The sequence below is a fragment of the Hyla sarda genome, chromosome 8, assembly GCF_029499605.1.
Source record: "Hyla sarda isolate aHylSar1 chromosome 8, aHylSar1.hap1, whole genome shotgun sequence".
In the NCBI taxonomy this organism is placed as follows: Eukaryota; Metazoa; Chordata; class Amphibia; order Anura; family Hylidae; genus Hyla; species Hyla sarda.
In genome coordinates, this window is record NC_079196.1 from 229,128,875 (window position 1) to 229,154,876 (window position 26,002).

Consider the following 26,002-nt stretch of genomic DNA (forward strand, 5'->3'; position numbering starts at 1 on the left):
ATAAAAAATAAAATAAACACAATTGTTATCTATATGTGCAGAAATGTCTGAACTATAAAAAAGAAAGTGAACTCCATAAATGAAAAAAATGAAAATATAAAACAAGAAAATAAATAATACATAAATAAATATTTATTTATTTATAAATAGTTTACAAAAAATATCAACAAAAAATAAACATACCGTATTTATCGGGGTATACCACGCACCGGCCTATAACACGCACCCTCATTTTACCAAGGATATTTGGGTAAAAAAAGTTTTTTACCCAAATATCCATGGTAAAATGAGGGTGCGTGTGTGCGCGTGTATACCCCGATACACCCCCAGGAAAGGCAGGGGGAGAGAGGCCGTCGCTGCCCTTCTCTCCCCCTGCCTTTCCTGGGGTCTGGAGCCCTGCTGCCGGCCCTTCTCTCCCCCTGGCTATCGGTTCCGCTGCCCATTCTCTCCCCCCTGACTATCGGTGCCGGCACCCCATTGCCGGCGCCGATAGCCAGGGGGAGAGAAGCGGCGCCGGCAATGGGGCAGCGGCACCGACAGCCAGGGGGAGAGAAGGGGCAGCGGCACCCATTGCCGGTGCCGCTGCCCCGTTGCCTCCCCCCATCTCCGGTTGCATAATTACCTGTTGCCGAGGTCGGGTCCGCGCTGCTTCAGGCCTCCGGTGTGCGTCCCCTGCATCGTTGCTATGCACGGCGCAGCGCACTGACGTCATGCGCCGCGCCATGCAGCGCATAGCAACGACGCAGGGGATGCACACCGGAGGCCTGAAGCAGCGCGGACCCGACCCTGGCAACAGGTAATTGTACAACCGGGGATGAGGGGAGGCAACAGGGCAGCGGCGCCGGCAATGGGTGCCGCTGCCCCTTCTCTCCCCCTGGCTGTCAGTGCCGCCGCTTCTCTCCCCTTGGCTATCAGTGCCGCTTCTCTCCCCCTGGCTATTGGCGCCGGCAATGGGGCGCCGGCATCGATAGTCAGGGGGAGAGAACGGGCAGCGGCGCCGATAGCCAGGGGGAGAGAAGGGCCGGCAGCAGGGCTCTAGACCCCAGGAAAGGCAGGGGGAGAGAAGGGCCGGCAGCAGGGCTCTAGACCCCAGGAAAGGCAGGGGGAGAGAAGGGCCGGCAGCAGGGCTCTAGACCCCAGGAAAGGCAGGGGGAGAGAAGGGCCGGCAGCAGGGCTCTAGACCCCAGGAAAGGCAGGGGGAGAGAAGGGCCGGCAGCAGGGCTCTAGACCCCAGGACAGGCAGGGGGAGAGAAGGGCCGGCAGCAGGGCTCTAGACCCCAGGAAAGGCAGGGGGAGAGAAGGGCCGGCAGCAGGGCTCTAGACCCCAGGACAGGCAGGGGGAGAGAAGCCGGCAGCGCTGGCTGTCTCTGCACCTGCAAAGCCGCTGCAGTTCATTGATTTAAAGCGCCCGCTTTAAATCATTGAACTGCAGCGGCTTATTGACGTATAACACGCACATAGACTTTAGGCTAAAAATTTTAGTCTAAAAAGTGCGTGTTATACGCCGATAAATACGGTAAATGGTATGGACTATCAAAAAAGTGAACTCCATTAACAAAAAATAAAATTAAAATAAAGAAATATTTATTTATTTATGTATTGTATTTTTTTGTTTTTGTTTATGGAGTTCTGTCCAGGTATCTACATGTTCAGAAATGTCTGGACTATAAAAAATAAAAAATAAAAAGTGAACTCCATAAACGAAAAGAATAAATAAATAAGTACAAAAAGTAAATAACTAAATAAATAAGAAAATATAAATAATAAAATGTAATAAAAAATTGTAAAAAATAAAATGTAACCTTACACCCACGAAAAAACAGACATTAATCCAGTCCCCAATAATCCTGTGACGCAGAAGGAGATGCAGTGTAGATGTAGCAGTGCTGGACAGGGGACGTGCTCTACAGGTAACATAATCCTCTATGAGCTGTCAGGCACCATGGTGGGCGAGGGCTGAGATTACTGGGATGGAGGACACAGCCTGAGGATTTGGGAAGGGTTCAGCTCCTCCACTTCTATCTATAACAGTCTGGATTACACTTGGGATCTGCTACATCTCACTCTGACTCCACTACAAAGGTAAGAAGACGACTCTACATCTATCTCTCAGAGATGTCTCCCTGGACAATGATGTCTCGGAGCATCTTCTGTATATTATTACTTCTATATTCCCCCTATAGCGCAACTTCTAGTACTGGGATCTTATATCCACCAGTAACACCAGTAAACCCAATACATGTCACACCAGTATCTCCAGTACATCTACCACATGTCACACCAGTATCTCCAGTACATCTACCACATGTCACACCAGTATCTCCAGTACATCTACCACATGTCACACCAGTATCTCCAGTACATTTACCACATGTGTTGTCAGTTATGTCATCATTTATGTCATCAGTTGTATCATCAGTTGTGTCATCAGTTGTATTATCAGTTGTGTGATCAGTTGTGTTGTCAGGTGTGTCATCAGTTTTGTTGTCAGTTGTGTCACCAGTTTTGTCATCAGTTGTATCATCAGTTTTGTCATCAGTTTTGTTATCAGTTGTGTTATCAGTTTTGTCATCAGTTGTGTCATCAGTTGTGTCATCAGTTATGTCACCAGTTATGTCATCAGTTATGTCATCAGTTATGTCCCCAGTTATGTCATCAGTTATGTCATCAGTTGTGTCATCAGTTTTGTCATCAGTTGTATCATCAATTGCGTCATCAGTTGTGTAATAAATGGTGTCATTAGTTATGTCATTATTTGTGTCATCAGTTATGTCACCACATATGTCATCAGTTATGTCACCACATATGTCATCAGTTATGTCATCAGTTGTGTCATCAGTTGAGTCACCAGTTATGTCATCAGTTATGTCACCAGTTATGTCACCAGTTATGTCATCAGTTGTGTCATCAGTTGTATCATCAGTTTTGTCACCAGTTATGTCATCAGTTATGTAATCAGTTATGTCATCATTTGTGTCATCAGTTGTGTTGTCAGTTATGTCATCAGTTATGTCATCAGTTATGTCATCAGTTGTATCATCAGTTGTATCATCAGTTGTGTCATCAGTTGTGTCATCAGTTATGTAATCAGTTGTATCATCAGTTGTGTCATCAGTGGTATCATCAGTTATGTCATCAGTTGTGTCATCAGTTGTGTTGTCAGTTATGTCACCAGTTATGTCATCAGTTATGTCATCAGTTGTGTCATCAGTTGTATCATCAGTTGTATCATCAGTTCTATCATCAGTTGTGTCATCAGTTATGTCATCAGTTGTGTCATCAGTTGTATCATCAGTTGTATCATCAGTTATGTCATCAGTTGTGTCATCAGTTATGTAATCAGTTGTATCATTAGTTGTGTCATCAGTTGTATCATCAGTTGTGTCATCAGTTGTGTTGTCAGTTATGTCACCAGTTATGTCATCAGTTATGTCATCAGTTGTGTCATCAGTTGTATCATCAGTTTTGTCACCAGTTATGTCATCAGTTATGTAATCAGTTATGTCATCAGTTGTGTCATCAGTTGTGTTGTCAGTTATGTCACCAGTTATGTCATCAGTTGTATCATCAGTTGTATCATCAGTTGTATCATCAGTTGTGTCATCAGTTGTGTCATCAGTTATGTAATCAGTTGTATCATCAGTTGTGTCATCAGTTTTGTCATCAGTTGTGTCATCAGTTGTATCATCAGTTATGTCATCAGTTGTGTCATCAGTTGTGTTGTCAGTTATGTCACCAGTTATGTCATCAGTTATGTCATCAGTTGTGTCATCAGTTGTATCATCAGTTGTATCATCAGTTGTATCATCAGTTGTGTCATCAGTTATGTCATCAGTTGTGTCATCAGTTGTATCATCAGTTGTATCATCAGTTATGTCATCAGTTGTGTCATCAGTTATGTAATCAGTTGTATCATCAGTTGTGTCATCAGTTGTATCATCAGTTGTGTCATCAGTTGTGTTGTCAGTTATGTCACCAGTTATGTCATCAGTTATGTCATCAGTTGTGTCATCAGTTGTATCATCAGTTGTATCATCAGTTGTGTCATCAGTTATGTCATCAGTTGTGTCATCAGTTGTATCATCAGTTGTATCATCAGTTATGTCATCAGTTGTGTCATCAGTTATGTAATCAGTTGTATCATCAGTTGTGTCATCAGTTGTATCATCAGTTGTATCATCAGTTGTATCATCAGTTGTGTCATCAGTTGTGTCATCTGTTGTGTCATCAGTTGTGTCATAATTTGCAGTCCGTGTTGAGCTGGGTATACTAACACCAGATATAAGTGAACCCAGCATTAACACTGTGAGATAATAGTATGAGCCATGTGTCTATGTTGTTATATTCGCAGGCGTCCAGGGAGTCATTTCTCCCCTCATCTTTGGTATTTTGCTCTTATTTCTGGATGAGATGAAGTCCGGACGGCTGACGCTTCACTTACTGATGTCTGTCCTGGTCATAGGTGAGTGGACATCATCAGATATGTGTAATCTAACAGATTGGAGATGATTTGTGACCCTCTGGCCAAGAACATTGGATGGATAAGTAATAACTGTGACCTATAGATGGCCCTACTGATCCATCGAGATCCTATCACCTTTACCTTCCAATCACAGTTATCATTGGTCATCGTAGGGACGTCCCATTATGTGGAAGAATAAAGCTGGAGGAAAAGTCTTCTACTCAAGTAAAACAAGACAATTCTTCCTCCTAAATACAGAGCTCAGACAGATCCGTGACCATGAGGACACTTGTCTGGTGCAGGAGGGGTGTAAACCCATTAGACTGTGGTGTCCATGTGAACCCAATGTAAGGCTCTCCATACACATACAATATCTGCCGTCTTCAGAATGGGGAGAGGCCAGAAAGTTAGTGGAAGACATCTCTTCTGGTGGCTTATACTTCTCTCCCCTGCACTCTGCTATGTTGGACAACCCCCATACACATAAGATGGTCGGCCAAACCCAATAACATTGTCTGGACCTCTATTACTTGTAGATCGTAAGATCTTAGGGATGTATTCTGCTTCTACGTTTAGGCACAAATATGTGATTGATGGTGATATAACTGTTTACTTGTATCCGTCATTGCCGCCCTATTTTGCCTAAATTGTGGGTATTATCTGGTCATAGGAGGCAACAAACCACATAATTCAGTAACTGTGGAGTCCGAGGACCATCCTGCTCCATCTGCAGTGGATCCTCCACCTCTGGCCCGGATGTTGACTTCTCAGAACACATTCCCATCTTATCTCCATCATTATGGAGATGCTCGTGTTTGTTTTTCCTCTGATTTGTGGCTATTTTGGATCTATCTGTGACTCCATAAAAGATTCTATTTACGGATCTCTTGTCCTATAGAACAATACAGAGGCCGAGGCTTATTATCCAGAGGGAGAACATTCTCCACGCTCGCTGTAGCGTCATTGTCTCTTGTCTCCAGTCTTTTCAGTAAGAAGCCGTCATGTATGACAAGTCTGGAGAATAGGGCAGATGTCCCCATGCAAATGACATAACGGCCATTGTGATGGTGGTGAGCGGCTGCCGGCCATTGTTCTGTCAGGAAATGTTGACCTGAAGGATAAAGCAATGGTCTGCCGGGATTTGCTGTTTAGAATTCAACATATCCAGATGAATTTACAATGGGGAGATTATGATGAATGTTATGACGTTGTCCCTAAAGCAAACATTGTGCTCCTCCATCCATATTGAGATTACCATCTCCATTTTGAGGCTCCTCAGTCCATACCAAGGCCCCTCCCGCCATATTGAGGCTCCTCAGTCCATACCAAGGCCCCTCCCGCCATATTGAGGCTCCTCAGTCCATACCAAGGCCCCTCCCGCCATATTGAGGCTCCTCTCCACTATATTGACATTTCTCCCTACTGTGACTCACACTTTCATATTGATGCTTCTCCCCTCCATATTGGGACTCTGCCCTCCATATTGAGATTCCCTTTACCATATTAAGGTTTCTCCCACCATAATGAGGCTCCTCTCCTCCATATTGGAAATAAAATAAGAAAAAAACGGTTCGGCAAGGCGCTACTCAGTGTTCAGTCGATAAAGAAGGACTCGAGTGGCACAGGACGATAAAAACGTTATTGGTGTAGCAGGGACAACGCGTTTCGACATCCACTGATGCCTTCCTCAGGTCCACTTACAGTTCCCAGTTGTAGTGCTTGCTATGCGCTGGATTGCTGGAGAGGAGTCCTGTTGTGTTTCCATGCCGTCTCGGTCCGTCGGACCGAGACGGCATGGAAACATAACAGGACTCCTCTCCAGCAACCCAGCACATAGCAATCACTACAACTGGCAATTGTAAGTTGATCTGAGGAAGGCCTCAGTGGATTCTGAAACGCATTGTCCCTGCTACACAAATAAAGTATTTATTGTCCTGTGCCACTCGAGTCCTTCTTTATCGACTGAACATTGAGCAGCGCCTCGCCGAACCTTTTTTTTATTACTTTATTTCCATTGTCCTTTATCGGACACCACCCAGGTGGCCCAATACCGGTAAGAGTGCAGCAGCCAGTAAACTCAAGTATCTCCACCCTCTCAAGCGCGGCACAGTCCAGTGCAGCTACTTCCAAGGTTGGTATATCACCTGGGTGGGGTGTAGGGTACATACCGGTGGATATACCTCATCAGGGAGCGCCCCCTGTGTTCTTTCACCCATTTTCCTAAGCATCTCCTCCATATTGAGACTCCTCACTCCATACTGAGGCTCCTCCTCTATATTGAGACTCTTCACTCCATACTGAGGCTCCTCTCCTCCATATTGAGACTCCTCACTCCATACCGAGGCTCCTCTCCTCTATATTGAGACTCCTCACTCCATACTGAGGCTCCTCCTCTATATTGAGACTCTTCACTCCATACTGAGGCTCCTCTCCTCCATATTGAGATTCCTCACTCCCTACTGAGGCTCCTCTCCTCCATATTGAGACTCCTCACTCCATACTGAGGCTCCTCACCTCCATATTGAGACTCTTCACTCCATACTGAGGCTCCTCCTCCATATTGAGACTTCTCACTCCATACTGAGGCTCCTCTCCTCCATATTGAGGCTCCTTTGCTCCATATTGAGGCTCCTTAAATTCATATTGAGGCTCCTCCCTTCTACATTAAGACTCCTCCCCATTTAGAGTCTCCTCCTCTCCATGTAAAAGACTCCTCCTCTGAATATGTAGGCTCCTCCCCTAGTCTATATGCCACAGTTTCCTGATAACCTCTTTTTCCACTTGGGGTTTGTTACGCCGAGCGCTCCGGGTCCCCGCTCCTCCCCGGAGCACTCACGGCGTCTCTCTCCCTGCAGCGCCCCGGTCAGTCCCGCTGACCGGGAGCGCTGCACTGACATGGCCGTCGGGGATGCGATTCGCACAGCGGGACGCGCCCGCTCGCGAATCGCATCCCAAGTCACTTACCCGTCCCGGTCCCCTGCTGTCATGTGCTGGCGCGCGCGGCTCCGCTCTCTAGGGCGCGCGCGCCAGCTCTCTGAGATTTAAAGGGCCAGTGCACCAATGATGGTGCCTGGCCCAATCTTCCTAATTAGCTTGCACCTGTGCACTCCCTACTTATACCTCACTTCCCCTGCACTCCCTCGCCGGATCTTGTTGCCCTTGTGCCAGAGAAAGCCTTTCCTTGAGTGTTCCTAGCCTGTGTTCCAGACCTCCTGCCGTTGCCCCTGACTACGATCCTTGCTGCCTGCCCTGACCTTCTGCTACGTCCGACCTTGCTCTTGCCTTATCCCTTGTACCATGCCTATCTCAGCAGTCAGAGAGGTTGAGCCGTTGCCGGTGGATACGACCTGGTTGCTACCGCCGCTGCAAGACCATCCCGCTTTGCGGCGGGCTCTGGTGAAAACCAGTAGCAACTTAGAACCGGTCCACCGACACGGTCCACGCCAAACCCTCTCTGACACAGAGGATCCACCTCCAGCCTGCCGAATCGTGACAGTAGATCCGGCGACGGATTCCGCTGAGGTGCCGCTGTCAAGTCTTGCCGACATTTCCACGGTGATTGCCCAGCAATCCCTAATGATCACCCAACGAAATCACCAGCTGGCATACTTGACCACCGTGACACAGCAACTTCAGTCTCAGACACAGCAGCTGCAACAGCAACAACCATCTCCTCCGCCGGCTCCTGCAACTCCTCCGCAGCGACCGGCCGCTCCTAACCCCTGCTTGTCCCTGCCGGACAAATTTGATGGGGACTCTAGACTCTGCCGTGGTCTCCTGCCTGGGAAGGCCCTGCCATGTGCCACACCGCTCGGAGCACCTCTCTCACAGTATCCTTTGCAATCCACCCCTGTGCCTCCCGCCGAGGAGGCTATGCAAGTGGATCGGTCTCGCCTGACCCCTGAAGAGAGGACTCGCCGCAGAAAGAAAGATTTACTTCTATACTGCACTGTGCGTTACCGCACAGAACCCCTGCTCTTGAGCATGGAACTTTTTGTTTTGCCCAAATGCTCCTCTGAACTCCTCCTCGGTCTGCCATGGCTCCAACGCCACTCCTCTACCCTTGTCTGGACCACCGGGGAGATCATGAGCTGGGGTGCTTCTTGCCACAGAAAATGCCTCACGTCTGCTCCCAGTCCCGTCAGTCAAACCTCTGTGTCTCCCCCTTTACCTGGTCTCCCCAAGGCCTATCTGGACTATGCTGTGTCTCCTCCTCACAGCCCCCGTCCTGTTAACACTCTGCCCCGTGCCAAGCTTGACCCTCTTCCCTCCCTCCCCACCCCCACGCCTTCTTGTGTGCCCGGCTGTTGATGAGGTTTCCCGGGGCTTCGCCACCGTCTGGAAAAAGACTCTAAAATTCCTCATACTAGCCTCATCCCGGGTGAAGAAGCTTGCCGGAAAAAAGAGAAGAGCTCCTCCTGTTTTTGCGTGGCTCTCCGCCAAGTATATCCGCTTCCGTGTCCCCAGTTTTTATCTGCGACAACGTTACCTTGGACCCTTTGAAGTTAAATACCTAGAGGAAGCCACTCCGGTCTCCGGGTCCTCAGACGTCATCCGGATTAAAGAATTTTCAGGTCCCAAAAAGAGGGGGAGACCCAAGGGGGGGGGGGGTACTGTTACGCCGAGCGCTCCGGGTCCCCGCTCCTCCCCGGAGCGCTCACGGCGTCTCTCTCCCTGCAGCGCCCCGGTCAGTCCCGCTGACCGGGAGCGCTGCACTGACATGGCCGTCGGGGATGCGATTCACACAGCGGGACGCGCCCGCTCGCGAATCGCATCCCAAGTCACTTACCCGTCCCGGTCCCCTGCTGTCATGTGCTGGCGCGCGCGGCTCCGCTCTCTAGGGCGCGCGCGCGCCAGCTCTCTGAGATTTAAAGGGCCAGTGCACCAATGATGGTGCCTGGCCCAATCTTCCTAATTAGCTTGCACCTGTGCACTCCCTACTTATACCTCACTTCCCCTGCACTCCCTCGCCGGATCTTGTTGCCATTGTGCCAGAGAAAGCCTTTCCTTGAGTGTTCCTAGCCTGTGTTCCAGACCTCCTGCCGTTGCCCCTGACTACGATCCTTGCTGCCTGCCCTGACCTTCTGCTACGTCCGACCTTGCTCTTGCCTTATCCCTTGTACCATGCCTATCTCAGCAGTCAGAGAGGTTGAGCCGTTGCCGGTGGATACGACCTGGTTGCTACCGCCGCTGCAAGACCATCCCGCTTTGCGGCGGGCTCTGGTGAAAACCAGTAGCTACTTAGAACCGGTCCACCGACACGGTCCACGCCAAACCCTCTCTGACACAGAGGATCCACCTCCAGCCTGCCGAATCGTGACAGGGTTTAGTTCCTTGTAGTTTATAATCTTCTTTCCTTTCCATAATCGGAATTATTTCCCCATGCACCAACGTCCTGCTTGGCTTTTGCTTATATGCAGCAGAAAATCTGAACAGGTTGAGCTGCAGTGTAAAGCATGGGGGAGGTAATGACCTTATAACTCTTATATCAGAGCAAATAGAGCCCGAGAAATGGAAGGTATAATCCTTGGTCAGACCAGATTCCTTGGTTTGCCTATACCAAAGTGACTGTGTACCAGGGGGAGCCATTCTAGGGGTCATAGTGCCCACCTGTCTATGTCCTTGCTCCTCAAGGGGTCATAGTGCCCACCTGTTCATTGCCCAACTCCTCACAATGTAAGTAACAATTTATATCTCTTTTTTTACAGGTCTTGTGAAGAGGACAGCCACAGGTACCCAACCAATCCTATACTTAGTAAGGCGGCCATTTTACTGACTTTCCCCTTGAACATCTGACCCTTTTTGACCTCATGTTCCTTCTTCTCCCGGTAGCGTGTGGTCGGCCGACCTTCTCCCAGCGCGTTGTGGGTGGTAAGAACTCTGTCTCAGGGAAGTGGCCATGGCAGATCAGCATCATCTATGAACGCTCCCATCTGTGTGGAGGGTCCCTCATCTCAACAAGCTGGGTGGTCACCGCTGCACATTGTATGAGGTGAGGAGATCATTGTCCCTATGATCCCAATGTAAAGGATCCAGACACTGGTGGTTGCATTTCATCGACACATGTAGCAGAGCTGAGCCGGACACTACACACACTCTTATGTCTTTTCAGTTCAGAGAGAAGAAGGAGACGCAGGGGGAGCAGCGTTGACCACAGACGCTCCACACACAGAAGACATAGAAGACTGACGTGAGTAGATCCGGAACATCACATAGTCTTCACCTCCAATGGTCCTCAGTGGTTATATAGAGGATCTCCGTACATTATTGGGACCATTGGTCGATTTCTTCACAATATTGGGACCATTCTCGACTTCATAATAAAGAAATAAAGACATTTTACTGCGTTAGTTATATGTAATATATGTATAAAGCTTCAAGGCATTCGCCTTTCTTATAACGTTAGATGGACTTTCCTAACAATGTCCGGTTTCTTCTGTCCAGCTATGGGATTGTTGATAATTCATATATTAGATGCCACATCATATAATACATCTGTAATGAGCGCACCTGACCAGTCTGTGAATTCTGCTCCCTGGTCAGGTAAGAGTTACAGTCCTTGTGCAGTCAACAGTGGAGTTAGTCAGCAGTGGAGTTAGTCAGCAGTAGAGTTACCAGTGGAGTTAGTCGGCAGTGAAGTTAGTCAGCAGTGGAGCTAGTCAGCAGTGGGGTTAGTCAGCAGTGGAGTTACCAGTGGAGTTCATCAGCTGTAGAATTAGTCAGCAGTGGAGTTACCAGTGGAGTTCATCAGCTGTAGAATTAGTCAGCAGTGGAGTTACCAGTGGAGTTCATCAGCTGTAGAATTAGTCAGCAGTGGAGTTACCAGTGGAGTTCATCAGCTGTAGAATTAGTTAGCAGTGGAGTTAGTCAGCAGTGGAGTTACCAGTGGAGTTAGTCGGCAGTGGAGTTAGTCAGCAGTGGAGTAACCAGTGGAGTAAGTCAGCAGTGGAGTTAGTCGGCAGTGGAGCTAGTCGGCAGTGGAGTTATTCAGCAGTGGAGTTAGTCAGCAGTGGAGTTACCAGTGGAGTCAGTCAGCAGTGGAGTTAGTCAGCAATGGAGTTACCAGTGGAGTCAGTCAGCAGTGGAGTCAGTCAGCAGTGGAGTTAGTCAGCAGTGGAATTAGTCAGCAGTGGAGTTACCAGTGGAGTCAGTCAGCAGTGGAGTTAGTCAACAGTGGAATTGGTCAGCAGTGGAGTTAGTCAGCAGTGGAGTTAGTCAGCAGTGGAATTGGTCAGCAGTGGAGTTAGTCAGCAGTGGAGTTTGTCAGCAGCGGAGTGGGTTGCATTTCTTGGCTCTCCAGCCTTTGTGGCTTGCTGCGGTTTTATTTCACTTTGCTCCCGTCTGTGCACACAGGTATTATTGTTTTAGTCATGTCCTCTATTCACCTGTCCTGTTTAGCTTTTACCTTATTCTGACTTTATTTTGCCTTTTCATCCCCTTCACTCCTGGTTATTCTCGCCGTTATATATTTCCTAGTTATCCCGCCTCGTTCATATAATCATACCTGTTCCCTGTCTGTGTTACAGTTGTTTACCTTTTGTATCCTGACTTGTGTTCCCGACCTCGTACAGTTTTGTTTATTATTTTGATCATGATGCCCTGAACTTTAGTTAGAATATGGACTGTCTCCAAGTCGTAGAGCAACTATTTAGGGTGACTATGTATGTAAGCAGTAAAATGGGTCTGGGATAAGCTCAGGGCTCACTCTTTCCTTCCCTACATGATACAATTTGTGACCTTAGTTAATTTCGCCACTGAATGTCCTTCAATTCGTTTCCATGAACCTCTGCACTGTTCTTCCCTTCTGCCTAGGACCTAGAAATCCTTCTAAGCTTCTTCTGTGCTGCACCTGTTCTCTAGAATGTTCTTCTTCAGTCAGACTGGTCGGTCATATCTTGAACATATTCTTTGTAGTGCGTCTTGTCATCATCCATCTCAGTCCTTGAAGGAGATTTACCATCTTGGTTATGCCATCGCTTCATGGTTAGTGGGCTCCAACTCCTGGGACTCCCTCTGATCCTGAATGGACTTCTTATTCTCAGGCAGTTGCCCTTTATTCTCAGAATCATTGGGGACCCATATCTCAGACCCCCCACTGACCATGCAATGTATTGTGGTTTGCAGAAGATTTTGAATTTACTAACCGTGCCTGTCAATTGTACTCCACTGTAGACTGTGTTGGTGCTACAATAAGTAATAACGGTCTTCTTCTTTCTTATCATTGTGATTTCTAGGAATGGAGAATTATATGTGATGTTGGGAGTGCTCAACCTTACAGGCACCAGTACCTCAGGGGTTATTGTGCCGGTAAAGACAGTCATCATCCACCCAATATACAACGGAGATGGGACCAGCGGAGATCTGGCCTTACTAGAACTAGAGAGTCCTGTGACCTTCAACAACTACATCTGGCCAATCTGCCTCCCCTCGCCCAACCAGGTGTTCCCCGATGGAATGATGTGCTGGCTGACCGGATGGGGGGACATCGCAGAAGGTGGTGAGTTATTCAACCCATCAACTCATTGACTATAGGAGAAGAGGTTCGAGCACCAAAGAGTCACTCCGAAGAATATACAGGTGTAAATGGGATGGGATGGTGCCCAGTGTTATATGTGGAGGGGTGTGTATTGTGTTCACTGAATAAGGAGTCTCCCCAGAATAGTCATCTCTCCCCATGGTTGGTGTCTGTGCTCCCTGTAGACACCGTTACAGTATGGTTCCCACATTGTAGCAGATTGCAGCTCTTCAATAGGCAATGATGTAAATACTTGAAGGATGATGTGTGTTTCTTCTTCCTAGTGAAGTTGTCCGCCCCGTACATCCTGCAGGAGGTGGATCTCCCTCTTATCAACTCCTCCGCGTGTGACCAAATGTTCAGAGACATCTACAACATTGATTCTTCTATTGTCATCGTACAAGAAGATATGATCTGTGCCGGATACTGCGAGGGCAAGAAAGATGCCTGCCAGGTGAGCACACATGATAGATAGATGTGAGATAGATAGATAGATGGATATGAGATAGATAGATAGATATGAGATAGATATGAGATAGATAGATAGATGTGAGATAGATAGATAGATATGAGATAGATAGATAGATATATAGATGTGAGATAGATATGAGATAGATAGATAGATATGATATAGATAGATAGATGTGAGATAGATAGATAGATAGATATGAGATAGATAGATAGATGTGAGATAGATATGAGATAGATAGATAGATATGGGATAGATAGATACATAGATATGAGATAGATAGATAGATAGATATGAGATAGATAGATAGATAGATAGATAAATATGAGATAGATAGATAGATAGATATGAGAAAGATAGGATAGATATGAGATAGATATGTGGTAAGCCTCTGGGGTAGGGGTAGTGTAGTCAGGGTATTGCTTCAGTATATCAGGGGTTAAGGTTAACCCTATAGTTCGTGACGCCAGGCTGAGGGCTAGTATGCTGAGATGATTCTCCGGCCTATCGCCGCCCTTCCCAGTAACGATATGTGCATGCATATAATGACTGAAGGTCCACAAGGTAGCTGAACTTGAACTTGGATAAACTTTACTTAAAGACTTGCGGTACATCCAAAGAACAGTAACAGTCTCATTAATACAGTCTCCATACACTTCAGTGACTGACAGTTGTTGCAGACCTTGACTTTTATTATAATCTCAGAATTCAGGGTAATTTCGGATTTAGGGGTGAGATATGGTCCGGTGATCTTGCAGAGTGCTTAGGGATCGATACACTCACGGTTTTGTAAAGATCAGCCATCGCCTCAAGGTTCGGGCCTAACTCACTGATGACAGCAGCGCAGATCCTTCCCTGTCAACAGCCCACGAGGAAAGAGCGACGCTGCTTGCTACGCAGCACAGGAACAAGAGAGTGATTAATGGCCGCCGCTCCCTTATATGGGCAGGGACGTTCTGGATTGGTCCAAGTCAGCTGTCACTCACCGTTACATAGCCTGATGGGTAAACACCTGACTTTCTCCATAGTGTCTTTGGAACGCATCACGTGACCCGCAGGTCCTGTGACGCTAACTAGGTAAGTACACTTACTATATAAATATATACATTATATTTAAATAATTTTAATTACAAAAGGGGTGACAAGGGGCTAACTAAGGATGAGGACCCCACCTAAACCTAGAGACTCTGACTTTGGGGACCTCACAACAAGGTAACTGTTACGCCGAGCGCTCCGGGTCCCCGCTCCTCCCCGGAGCGCTCGCTTCACTCCCTCCGCTGCAGCGCTCCGGTCACGTCCTCTGACCCGGGGCGCTGCGATCCTGCTGCCAGCCGGGATGCGATTCGCGATGCGGGTAGCGCCCGCTCGCGATGCGCACCCCGGCTCCCCTACCTGACTCGCTCCCCGTCTGTTCTGTCCCGGCGCGCGCGGCCCCGCTCCCTAGGGCGCGCGCGCGCCGGGTCTCTGCGATTTAAAGGGCCACTGCGCCGCTGATTGGCGCAGTGGTTCCAATTAGGGTTTTCACCTGTGCACTTCCCTATATTACCTCACTTCCCTTGCACTCCCTTGCCGGATCTTGTTGCCTTAGTGCCAGTGAAAGCGTTCCTTGTGTGTTCCTTGCCTGTGTTTCCAGACCTTCTGCCGTTGCCCCTGACTACGATCCTTGCTGCCTGCCCCGACCTTCTGCTACGTCCGACCTTGCTTCTGCCTACTCCCTTGTACCGCGCCTATCTTCAGCAGCCAGAGAGGTGAGCCGTTGCTAGTGGATACGACCTGGTCACTACCGCCGCAGCAAGACCATCCCGCTTTGCGGCGGGCTCTGGTGAAAACCAGTAGTGGCTTAGAACCGGTCCACTAGCACGGTCCACGCCAATCCCTCTCTGGCACAGAGGGTCCACTACCTGCCAGCCGGCATCGTGACAGTAGATCCGGCCATGGATCCCGCTGAAGTTCCTCTGCCAGTTGTCGCTGACCTCACCACGGTGGTCGCCCAGCAGTCACAACAGATAGCGCAACAAGGCCAACAGCTGTCTCAACTGACCGTTATGCTACAACAGTTGCTACCACAGCTTCAGCAGTCATCTCCTCCGCCAGCTCCTGCACCTCCTCCGCAGCGAGTGGCCGCTCCTGGGATACGCTTATCCTTGCCGGATAAATTTGATGGGGACTCTAAGTTTTGCCGTGGCTTTCTTTCCCAATGTTCCCTGCATCTGGAGATGATGTCGGACCTGTTTCCCACTGAAAGGTCTAAGGTGGCTTTCGTAGTCAGTCTTCTGTCCGGAAAAGCCCTGTCATGGGCCACACCGCTCTGGGACCGCAATGACCCCGTCACTGCCTCTGTACACTCCTTCTTCTCGGAAATCCGAAGTGTCTTTGAGGAACCTGCCCGAGCCTCTTCTGCTGAGACTGCCCTGTTGAACCTGGTCCAGGGTAATTCTTCCGTTGGCGAGTATGCCGTACAATTCCGTACACTTGCTTCAGAATTGTCCTGGAATAATGAGGCCCTCTGCGCGACCTTCAAAAAAGGCCTATCCAGCAACATTAAAGATGTTCTGGCCGCACGAGAAATTCCTGCTAATCTACATGAACTTATTCACCTAGCCACTCGCATTGACATGCGTTTTTCTGAAAGGCGTCAGGAACTCCGCCAAGATATGGACTCTGTTCGCACGAGGCGTTTCGTCTCCTCGGCTCCTCTCTCCTCTGGTCCCCTGCAATCTGTTCCTGTGCCTCCCGCCGTGGAGGCTATGCAGGTCGACCGGTCTCGCCTGACACCTCAAGAGAGGACACGACGCCGTATGGAGAACCTCTGCCTGTACTGTGCTAGTACCGAACACTTCCTGAGGGATTGTCCTATCCGTCCTCCTCGCCTGGAAAGACGTACGCTGACTCCGCACAAAGGTGAGACAGTCCTTGATGTCTACTCTGCTTCTCCACGTCTTACTGTGCCGGTGCGGATGTCTGCCTCTGCCTTCTCCTTCTCTACAGTGGCCTTCTTGGACTCTGGATCTGCAGGAAATTTTATTTTGGCCTCTCTCGTCAACAGGTTCAACATCCCAGTGACCAGTCTCGCCAGACCCCTCTACATCAATTGTGTAAATAATGAAAGATTGGACTGTACCATACGTTTCCGCACGGAGCCCCTTCTTATGAGCATCGGATCTCATCATGAGAGGATTGAACTTTTGGTCCTCCCCAATTGCACCTCGGAGATTCTCCTTGGACTTCCCTGGCTTCAACTTCATTCCCCAACCCTGGATTGGTCCACTGGGGAGATCAAGAGTTGGGGGTCCTCTTGTTCCAAGAACTGTCTAAAACCGGTTCCCAGTAACCCTTGCCGTAACTCTGTGGTTCCTCCAGTAACCGGTCTCCCTAAGGCCTATATGGACTTCGCGGATGTTTTCTGCAAAAAACAAGCTGAGACTCTACCTCCTCACAGGCCTTATGATTGCCCTATCGACCTCCTCCCGGGTACTACTCCACCCCGGGGCAGAATTTATCCTCTCTCTGCCCCAGAGACTCTTGCCATGTCCGAATACGTCCAGGAGAATCTAAAAAAGGGCTTTATCCGTAAATCCTCCTCTCCTGCCGGAGCCGGATTTTTCTTTGTGTCCAAAAAAGATGGCTCCCTACGTCCTTGCATTGACTACCGCGGTCTTAATAAAATCACGGTTAAGAACCGCTACCCCTTACCCCTCATCTCTGAACTCTTTGATCGCCTCCAAGGTGCCCACATCTTCACTAAATTGGACTTAAGAGGCGCCTATAACCTCATCCGCATCAGAGAGGGGGACGAGTGGAAAACGGCATTTAACACCAGAGATGGACACTTTGAGTATCTGGTCATGCCCTTTGGACTGTGCAATGCCCCTGCCGTCTTCCAAGACTTTGTCAATGAAATTTTTCGTGATCTGTTATACTCCTGTGTTGTGGTATATCTGGACGATATCCTAATTTTTTCTGCCAATCTAGAAGAACACCGCCAGCATGTCCGTATGGTTTTTCAGAGACTTCGTGACAACCAACTCTATGCCAAAATTGAGAAATGTCTGTTTGAATGCCAATCTCTTCCTTTTCTAGGATATTTGGTCTCTGGCCAGGGACTACAGATGGATCCAGACAAACTCTCTGCCGTCTTAAATTGGCCACGCCCCTCCGGACTCCGTGCTATCCAACGCTTTTTGGGGTTCGCCAATTATTACAGGCAATTTATTCCACATTTTTCTACCATTGTGGCTCCTATCGTGGCTTTAACCAAGAAAAATGCTGATCCCAAGTCCTGGCCTCCTCAAGCAGAAGACTCCTTTAAACGACTCAAGTCTGCCTTTTCTTCGGCTCCCGTGCTCTCCAGACCTGACCCTTCCAAACCCTTCCTATTGGAGGTTGATGCCTCCTCAGTAGGAGCTGGAGCTGTTCTTCTACAAAAAAATCCTTCCGGGCATGCTGTCACTTGTGGTTTTTTCTCTAGGACCTTCTCTCCAGCGGAGAGGAACTACTCCATCGGGGATCGAGAGCTTCTAGCCATTAAATTAGCACTTGAGGAATGGAGGCATCTGCTGGAGGGATCAAGATTTCCTGTTATTATCTACACCGACCACAAGAACCTCTCCTACCTCCAGTCGGCCCAACGGCTGAATCCTCGCCAGGCCCGGTGGTCTCTGTTCTTTGCCCGATTTAATTTTGAGATTCACTTTCGTCCTGCCGATAAGAACATTAGGGCCGATGCTCTCTCTCGTTCCTCGGATGCCTCAGAAGTTGATCTCCCTCCGCAACACATCATTCCACCTGACTGCCTGATCTCCACTTCTCCTGCCTCCATCAGGCAGACTCCTCCAGGAAAGACCTTTGTTTCTCCACGCCAACGCCTCGGAATCCTCAAATGGGGTCACTCCTCCCATCTCGCAGGTCATGCGGGCATCAAGAAATCTGTGCAACTCATCTCCCGCTTCTATTGGTGGCCGACTCTGGAGACGGATGTTGGGGACTTTGTGCGAGCCTGCACTATCTGTGCCCGGGATAAGACTCCTCGCCAGAAGCCCGCTGGTTTTCTTCATCCTCTGCCTGTCCCCGAACAGCCTTGGTCTCTGATTGGTATGGATTTTATTACTGATTTACCCCCTTCCCGTGGCAACACCGTTATTTGGGTGGTCGTTGATCGATTCTCCAAAATGGCACATTTCATCCCTCTTCCTGGTCTTCCTTCTGCGCCTCAGTTGGCTAAACAATTTTTTGTACACATTTTTCGTCTTCACGGGTTGCCTACGCAGATTGTCTCGGATAGAGGGGTCCAATTCGTGTCTAAATTCTGGAGGGCTCTCTGTAAACAACTCAAGATTAAATTAAATTTTTCCTCTGCATATCATCCCCAGTCCAATGGACAAGTAGAAAGAATTAACCAGATCCTGGGTGATTATTTGCGACATTTTGTTTCCTCCCGCCAGGATGACTGGGCAGATCTCCTTCCATGGGCCGAATTTTCGTATAACTTCAGGGTCTCTGAATCTTCCTCCAAATCCCCATTTTTCGTGGTGTACGGCCGTCACCCTCTTCCCCCCCTCCCTACCCCCTTGCCCTCTGGTCTGCCCGCTGTGGATGAAATTTCTCGTGACCTTTCCATTATATGGAGAGAGACCCAAAATTCTCTCTTACAGGCTTCTTCACGCATGAAGAGGTTCGCGGATAAGAAAAGAAGAGCTCCCCCCGTTTTTTCCCCTGGAGACAAGGTATGGCTCTCCGCTAAATATGTCCGCTTCCGTGTCCCTAGCTACAAGTTGGGACCACGCTATCTTGGTCCTTTCAAAATTTTGTGTCAAATTAATCCTGTCTCTTATAAACTTCTTCTTCCTCCTTCTCTTCGTATCCCTAATGCCTTTCACGTCTCTCTTCTCAAACCACTCATCCTCAACCGTTTTTCTCCCAAATCTGTTCCTCCCACTCCTGTTTCCGGCTCCTCGGACGTCTTCTCGGTCAAGGAAATTTTGGCTGCCAAAAAGGTCAGAGGGAAAAATTTTTTTTTAGTAGACTGGGAGGGTTGTGGTCCTGAAGAGAGATCCTGGGAACCTGAGGACAACATCCTTGACAAAAGTCTGCTCCTCAGGTTCTCAGGCTCCAAGAAGAGGGGGAGACCCAAGGGGGGGGGTACTGTTACGCCGAGCGCTCCGGGTCCCCGCTCCTCCCCGGAGCGCTCGCTTCACTCCCTCCGCTGCAGCGCTCCGGTCACGTCCTCTGACCCGGGGCGCTGCGATCCTGCTGCCAGCCGGGATGCGATTCGCGATGCGGGTAGCGCCCGCTCGCGATGCGCACCCCGGCTCCCCTACCTGACTCGCTCCCCGTCTGTTCTGTCCCGGCGCGCGCGGCCCCGCTCCCTAGGGCGCGCGCGCGCCGGGTCTCTGCGATTTAAAGGGCCACTGCGCCGCTGATTGGCGCAGTGGTTCCAATTAGGGTTTTCACCTGTGCACTTCCCTATATTACCTCACTTCCCTTGCACTCCCTTGCCGGATCTTGTTGCCTTAGTGCCAGTGAAAGCGTTCCTTGTGTGTTCCTTGCCTGTGTTTCCAGACCTTCTGCCGTTGCCCCTGACTACGATCCTTGCTGCCTGCCCCGACCTTCTGCTACGTCCGACCTTGCTTCTGCCTACTCCCTTGTACCGCGCCTATCTTCAGCAGCCAGAGAGGTGAGCCGTTGCTAGTGGATACGACCTGGTCACTACCGCCGCAGCAAGACCATCCCGCTTTGCGGCGGGCTCTGGTGAAAACCAGTAGTGGCTTAGAACCGGTCCACTAGCACGGTCCACGCCAATCCCTCTCTGGCACAGAGGGTCCACTACCTGCCAGCCGGCATCGTGACAGTAACGGATGCAATCTGGTGCCGGGACACCACAGATAGATAGATATGAGATAGATAGATAGAAAGATATGAGATAGATATGAGATAGATAGATAGATAGATAGATAAATATACAGCAACAGAAGAATACAGCAGCACACTGCCAGCACAAGGATATAGGTGAAACATGAACATGCAGATAAAACATGGAGACTATACAGCTATGGTGTAATAGATGCAAATGTGAAACTATGAGATAGTGAGGCACTTAGCTCCCAAATTTGTCTCCGCCGGTGGTCACATAGCTTGGACCTCTATCAGGTGTATATAAGGTGTCTTGGATGTTCCAGATCCTGCCATGCTTACTGAATTGTTCACACAGAGGCATATTCACAGTGTAGGGTCCGTCCCAAGGAGGCCACCTTATCGCGGTGGGACGGTCCAAGCTATTTGACCGCCGGCGGAGACAAATTTGCGAGCTAAGTGCCTCACTATCTCATAGTTTCACATTTGCATCTATTACACCATAGCTGTATAGTCTCCATGTTTTATCTGCATATTCATGTTTCACCTATATCTTTGTGCTGGCAGTGTGCTGCTGCATTCTTCTGTTGCTGTATATCTAGCCTAGTAGCGTGCACCTGTAGGCCAGGTCCATATAATAGTTTGGTATCAACTAAAGTGCTGGCTGACTTATTCTTTGTCTAGATAGATAAATAGATGTGAGATAGATAGATAGAGATAGATATAGATAGATAGATATGAGATAGATAGATATGAGATAGATAGATAGATAGATATGAGATAGATATGAGATAGATATGAGATATATAGATATGAGATAGATATGAGATAGATAGATAAATAAATATGAGATAGATATGATAGATATGAGATAGATAGATACGAGATAGATAGATAGATATGAGATAGATAGATATGAGATAGATAGATATGAGATAGATAGATATGATAGATATGAGATAGATATGAGATAGATACAAGATAGATAGATAGATAGATAGATATGAGATAGATAGATATGAGATAGATAGATATGAGATAGATAGATAGATATGATAGATATGAGATAGATAGATAGATAGATAGATATGAGATAGATAGATATGAGATAGATAGATAGATAGATATGAGATAGATAGATATGAGATAGATAGATATGAGATAGATAGATAGATATGAGATAGATAGATATGATAGATATGAGATAGATAGATAGATATGATAGATATGAGATAGATAGGAAGATAGATAGATAGATAGATAGATAGATATGAGATAGATAGATAGATAGATAGATAGATAGATATGAGATAGATAAATATTAGATAGATAGATATGGGATAGATAGATATGAGATAGATAGATATGAGATAGATAGATATGAGATAGATAGATATGAGATAGATAGATATGAGATAGATAGATAGATAGATAGATATGGGATAGATAGATATGAGATAGATAGATATGAGATAGATAGATATGAGATAGATAGATAGATATGAGATAGATAGATTAACATGGTCCATATCACTATATATAAGAAGCTGCTTACTTTACACCATCTGTACATTTATAATTATATACAGTGAAGGAAAAAGTACCCCCCCCCCCACCCCCCCATTCATTTTGTTTGTAAGTTTTCCCTCTGACATATAAATGATCCGTCTATAATTTAATCGTCACTTTATTTGTACATCGAGAGGCAAAAGTACAGAAAACCCTTTACACATAAAATACAAATCAATTTGTATTTTAAGTATTTGTCCCCTTGTCAAATCCTGTGACTTTGTACTTGTACTAAACCCTTGTTAATGACCCCAGAGGTCAGAGGTCTCCTTTAGTCTCCTCAGGTCTTGTTCCTCGCTGCAGATCCTTTCACAGTCATTAAGGATTTGAGGATGATGTTTGACAACTGGAACCGAGAGCCCCTCCTCAGTTTGTCTATGGGATTAAAGGGGTACTCCGGTGGAATTTTTATTTTTTTAAATCAATTGGTGCAGAAAGTTAAACAGATTTGTAAATTACTTAAAAAAAAAAAGCTTAAAAAAGCTTTACCCTCCTCCCACCTACTTGCTCCCGTTGCTCTCCCTACTGGGCACTCGGCACTCTTTGACCTTTGATGACAGTGACGACCATAGGTGGATACATCGGCCTCTGTAACCTCCGGATGTCCTCTCCACCCGCACCGTGAATTTCACATTTCTACCTGTAAGTGGTTATTGCTTTTGTAATAGGTCACAGCCGTTACTCCCTCCTGCATTCTTTCTTGACTGTTCACAGTTTGCAGATACAGGATATAACCCTATTTGTACGTGACTATTGAAGGCTGGGGGCGCTGTTCTATTCCCCCATTCTTCTGTCTTTCTATGTTTTTATATTACTTTAAACTTAATAAACTGCTTATATAAAAAAATAAGCTTTACCCTTCCTGTACTTTTTAGCAGCTGTATGCTACAGAGGAAATTCTTTTCTTTTTAAATTTCTTTTTTGTCTTGTCCACACTGCTCTATGCTGACACCTCTGTCCGTGTCAGGAACTGTCCAGAGCAGGATAGGTTTGCTATGGGGATTTCCTCCTGCTCTGGACAGTTCCTGATTTGGGCATCAGGTGTCAGCAGAGAGCACTGTGGACAAGACAAAAAAGAAATTAAAAAAGAAAAGAATTTCCTCTGTAGCATACAGCTGCTAATAAGTACTGGAAGTGTAAAGATTTTTTGATAGAAGTAATTTACAAATCTGTTTAACTTTCTGGCACCAGTTGATTAAAAAAAAATGTTTTCCACGGGAGAACCCCTGTAAGGGCTGGAAATGAGCTAGGCCACTGCAGGACCATAATGTGCTTCTTCTGGAGGCACTCCTTTGTTGTCTTGGCTATGTGTTTTGGGTCATTGTTATGCTGGAATATGCATCCACAACCCGTCAGTGCCCTGGATAAGGAAAGGAGGTTCTCGCCAATATTTGACAGTACATGGCCCCATCCATCGTTCCTTCGCAGTTGTCCTGTCCCCCCAAAGCATAATGTTTCCACCTCCATGTGTGACGGTGGGGATGATGTTCTTGAGGTCAAAGGTTCCGTTCCTCCTTCTCCAAACACGGAGAGTTGAGATAATACCAAAGAACTTGATTTTGGTCTCTTCTGAACACTGTCACCCTGTTCTCCTCTGAATTATTCAGATGTTCATGGGAAAACTTCAGACGGGCCTGTACATGTGATTTCTTAAGCAGGGGACCTTGCGGACACTGTAGGATTTCAGTCCTTCACTGCGTAGTGTGTAACCAATTGTTTTCTTGGTGACTATGGTCCCAGCTGCCTCGAGATCATTAAAAAGATCTTCCCGTGTAGATCTGGGCTGATTCCTTGATGTTCTCATGATCATTGATCCTCCTCCTGGACTGATTCCTCGATGTTCTCATGATCATTGATCCTCCTCCTGGACTGATTCCTCAATGTTCTCATGATCATTGATCCTCCTCCTGGACTGATTCCTAGATGTTCTCATGATCATTGATCCTCCTCCTGGACTGATTCTTCAATGTTCTCATGATCATTGATCCTCCTCCTGGACTGATTCTTCAATGTTCTCATGATCATTGATCCTCCTCCTGGACTGATTCCTCACCACTCCCCTGATCATTGATCCTCCTCCTGGACTGATTCCTTGATGTTCCCATGATCATTGATCCTCCTCCTGGACTGATTCCTTGATGTTCCCATGATCATTGATCCTCCTCCTGGATTGATTCCTTGATGTTCTCATGATCATTGATCCTCCTCCTGGACTAATTCTTCAATGTTCTCATGATCATTGATCCTCCTCCTGGACTGATTCCTCGATGTTCTCATGATCATTGATCCTCCTCCAGGACTGATTCCTCGATGTTCTCATGATCATTGATCCTCCTCCTGGACTGATTCCTCGATGTTCTTATGATCATTGATCCTCCTCCTGGACTGATTCCTCGATGTTCTCATGATCATTGATCCTCCTCCTTGACTGATTCCTCGATGTTCTCATGATCATTGATCCTCCTCCTGGACTGATTCCTCGATGTTCTCATGATCATTGATCCTCCTCCTGGACTGATTCCTCGATGTTCTCATGATCATTGATCCTCCTCCTGGACTGATTCCTCAATGTTCTCATGATCAGTGATCCTCCTCCTGGACTGATTCCTCGATGTTCTCTTGATCATTGATCCTCCTCCTGGACTTATTCCTTGATGTTCTCATGATCATTGATCCTCCTTGTGGACTGATTCCTCAATGTTCTCATGATCATTGATCCTCCTCCAGGGCTGATTCCTTGATGTTCTCATGATCATTGATCCTCCTCCAGGACTGATTCCTTGATGTTCTCATGATCATTGATCCTCCATGAGCTGAGATCTTACATGAAGCCCCCGACCGAGGGAGATTGACAATTACTTTGTGTTTCTTCCATTTGTCAATAATGGCACCAACTGTAGTAAAATTCTTCCCAAGCTGCTTGGTGATGGTCTTGTAGCCCATTCCAGCCTTGTGTAGGTCGACAATCTTTTCCCTAACATCCTTGGACAGTTCTTTGGTCTTGGTCATGGTGGAGGTGTCTTTTATACAGGTAACAAGCTGAAATGAGGAGTGTTCCCTTTAAAGGGGTACTCCGCTGCCCCAACATCCAAAACATTTTGCTCTGAACGCTGGGTGCGGGCTACTGGGGTCGCCATGCCCCCATGTGATGTCATGTCCCGCCCCCTCAATGCAAGTCCATGGGAGGGGGCATGGCAGCTGCCACGCCCCCTCCCATAGACTTGCATTGAGGGGGCGGGACGTGGCGTCACTAGGGGGCATGTACATGACATCACGGCTCTCGCTGACTGCACCCAGCATTCGAAACAAAATTTTCCGGACGCTGGGGCAGTGGAGTACCCCTTTAAGAGAGTGCTCCTAATGTCAGCTCCGTACCTGTATAAAAGACACATGGGAGCCAAAAATGTTGCTTATTGATAGGGGTCAAATACTAATTTTTCTGAGAAAGATGCTCATAATTTATGTGATTGTTGTGTTGTTATTCGGTTTCTCACTATTCAGATAAAGGGATCATTAAAATGATAGAAGAATCTTTCTTTCCAGTGAACAAACCTAAAACATTTTTAGGACACCAAATAATTTATTCCTTCACTGTACTAGGATTATTGATCTAGTTGGTGATTTGTCAGTGTGAGAGATGACCATGTTAGATCTGCCATAATTGTGGCACTTTTCTCCTCCAGGGGGATTCGGGGGGTCCCTTGGCATGTCAGATTGGCAGCTCCTGGTTTCTTGCTGGGATTGTAAGCTGGGGCGATGGTTGTGCCAGACCAGGGGAACCCGGCGTCTACACCAAGGTCTCCAGCTTCTCGGCCTGGATACAGGAGAACATCAATCTACCTGCAAATTCTGGGAGGAAAATCAACGCGACAACCATCGATGTCAATACATTCAGCACAAAGACACCACAAACAACCGCACAAAGCTTCTCCTTATCCAAAAACATTCATGGAATCTCCAACCTGGCAGGACCGAGGTCTAACATGGCGACCGCACACATGGTGCTTCTCATGATCCTCTTCAGGACATTAGACATTTTGTAGGAAGTACCTGAGAAGCTGTAAATAGCTTCAGCTATCCTGGAGGTCTACAATGGAAAGGTCCAATCTTTTGATTTGTTTGGAAATCTGAATGTAAG

At 47.4% G+C, this 26,002-nt stretch overlaps 1 protein-coding gene across 1 annotated transcript; it reads left to right on the forward strand.

Annotated features, from left to right (window-relative positions):
* The first annotated feature begins 4,390 nt into the window (after nt 1-4,390).
* LOC130284127 (serine protease 33-like) lies at nt 4,391-26,002 on the forward strand. Its single transcript, XM_056534155.1, has 7 exons — nt 4,391-4,462; nt 10,171-10,194; nt 10,295-10,454; nt 10,575-10,652; nt 12,697-12,959; nt 13,262-13,431; nt 25,548-26,002. Exons 1-7 carry the CDS (start codon nt 4,411-4,413, stop codon nt 25,905-25,907), a joined length of 1,107 nt encoding a protein of 368 aa, XP_056390130.1. The 5' UTR covers nt 4,391-4,410; the 3' UTR covers nt 25,908-26,002.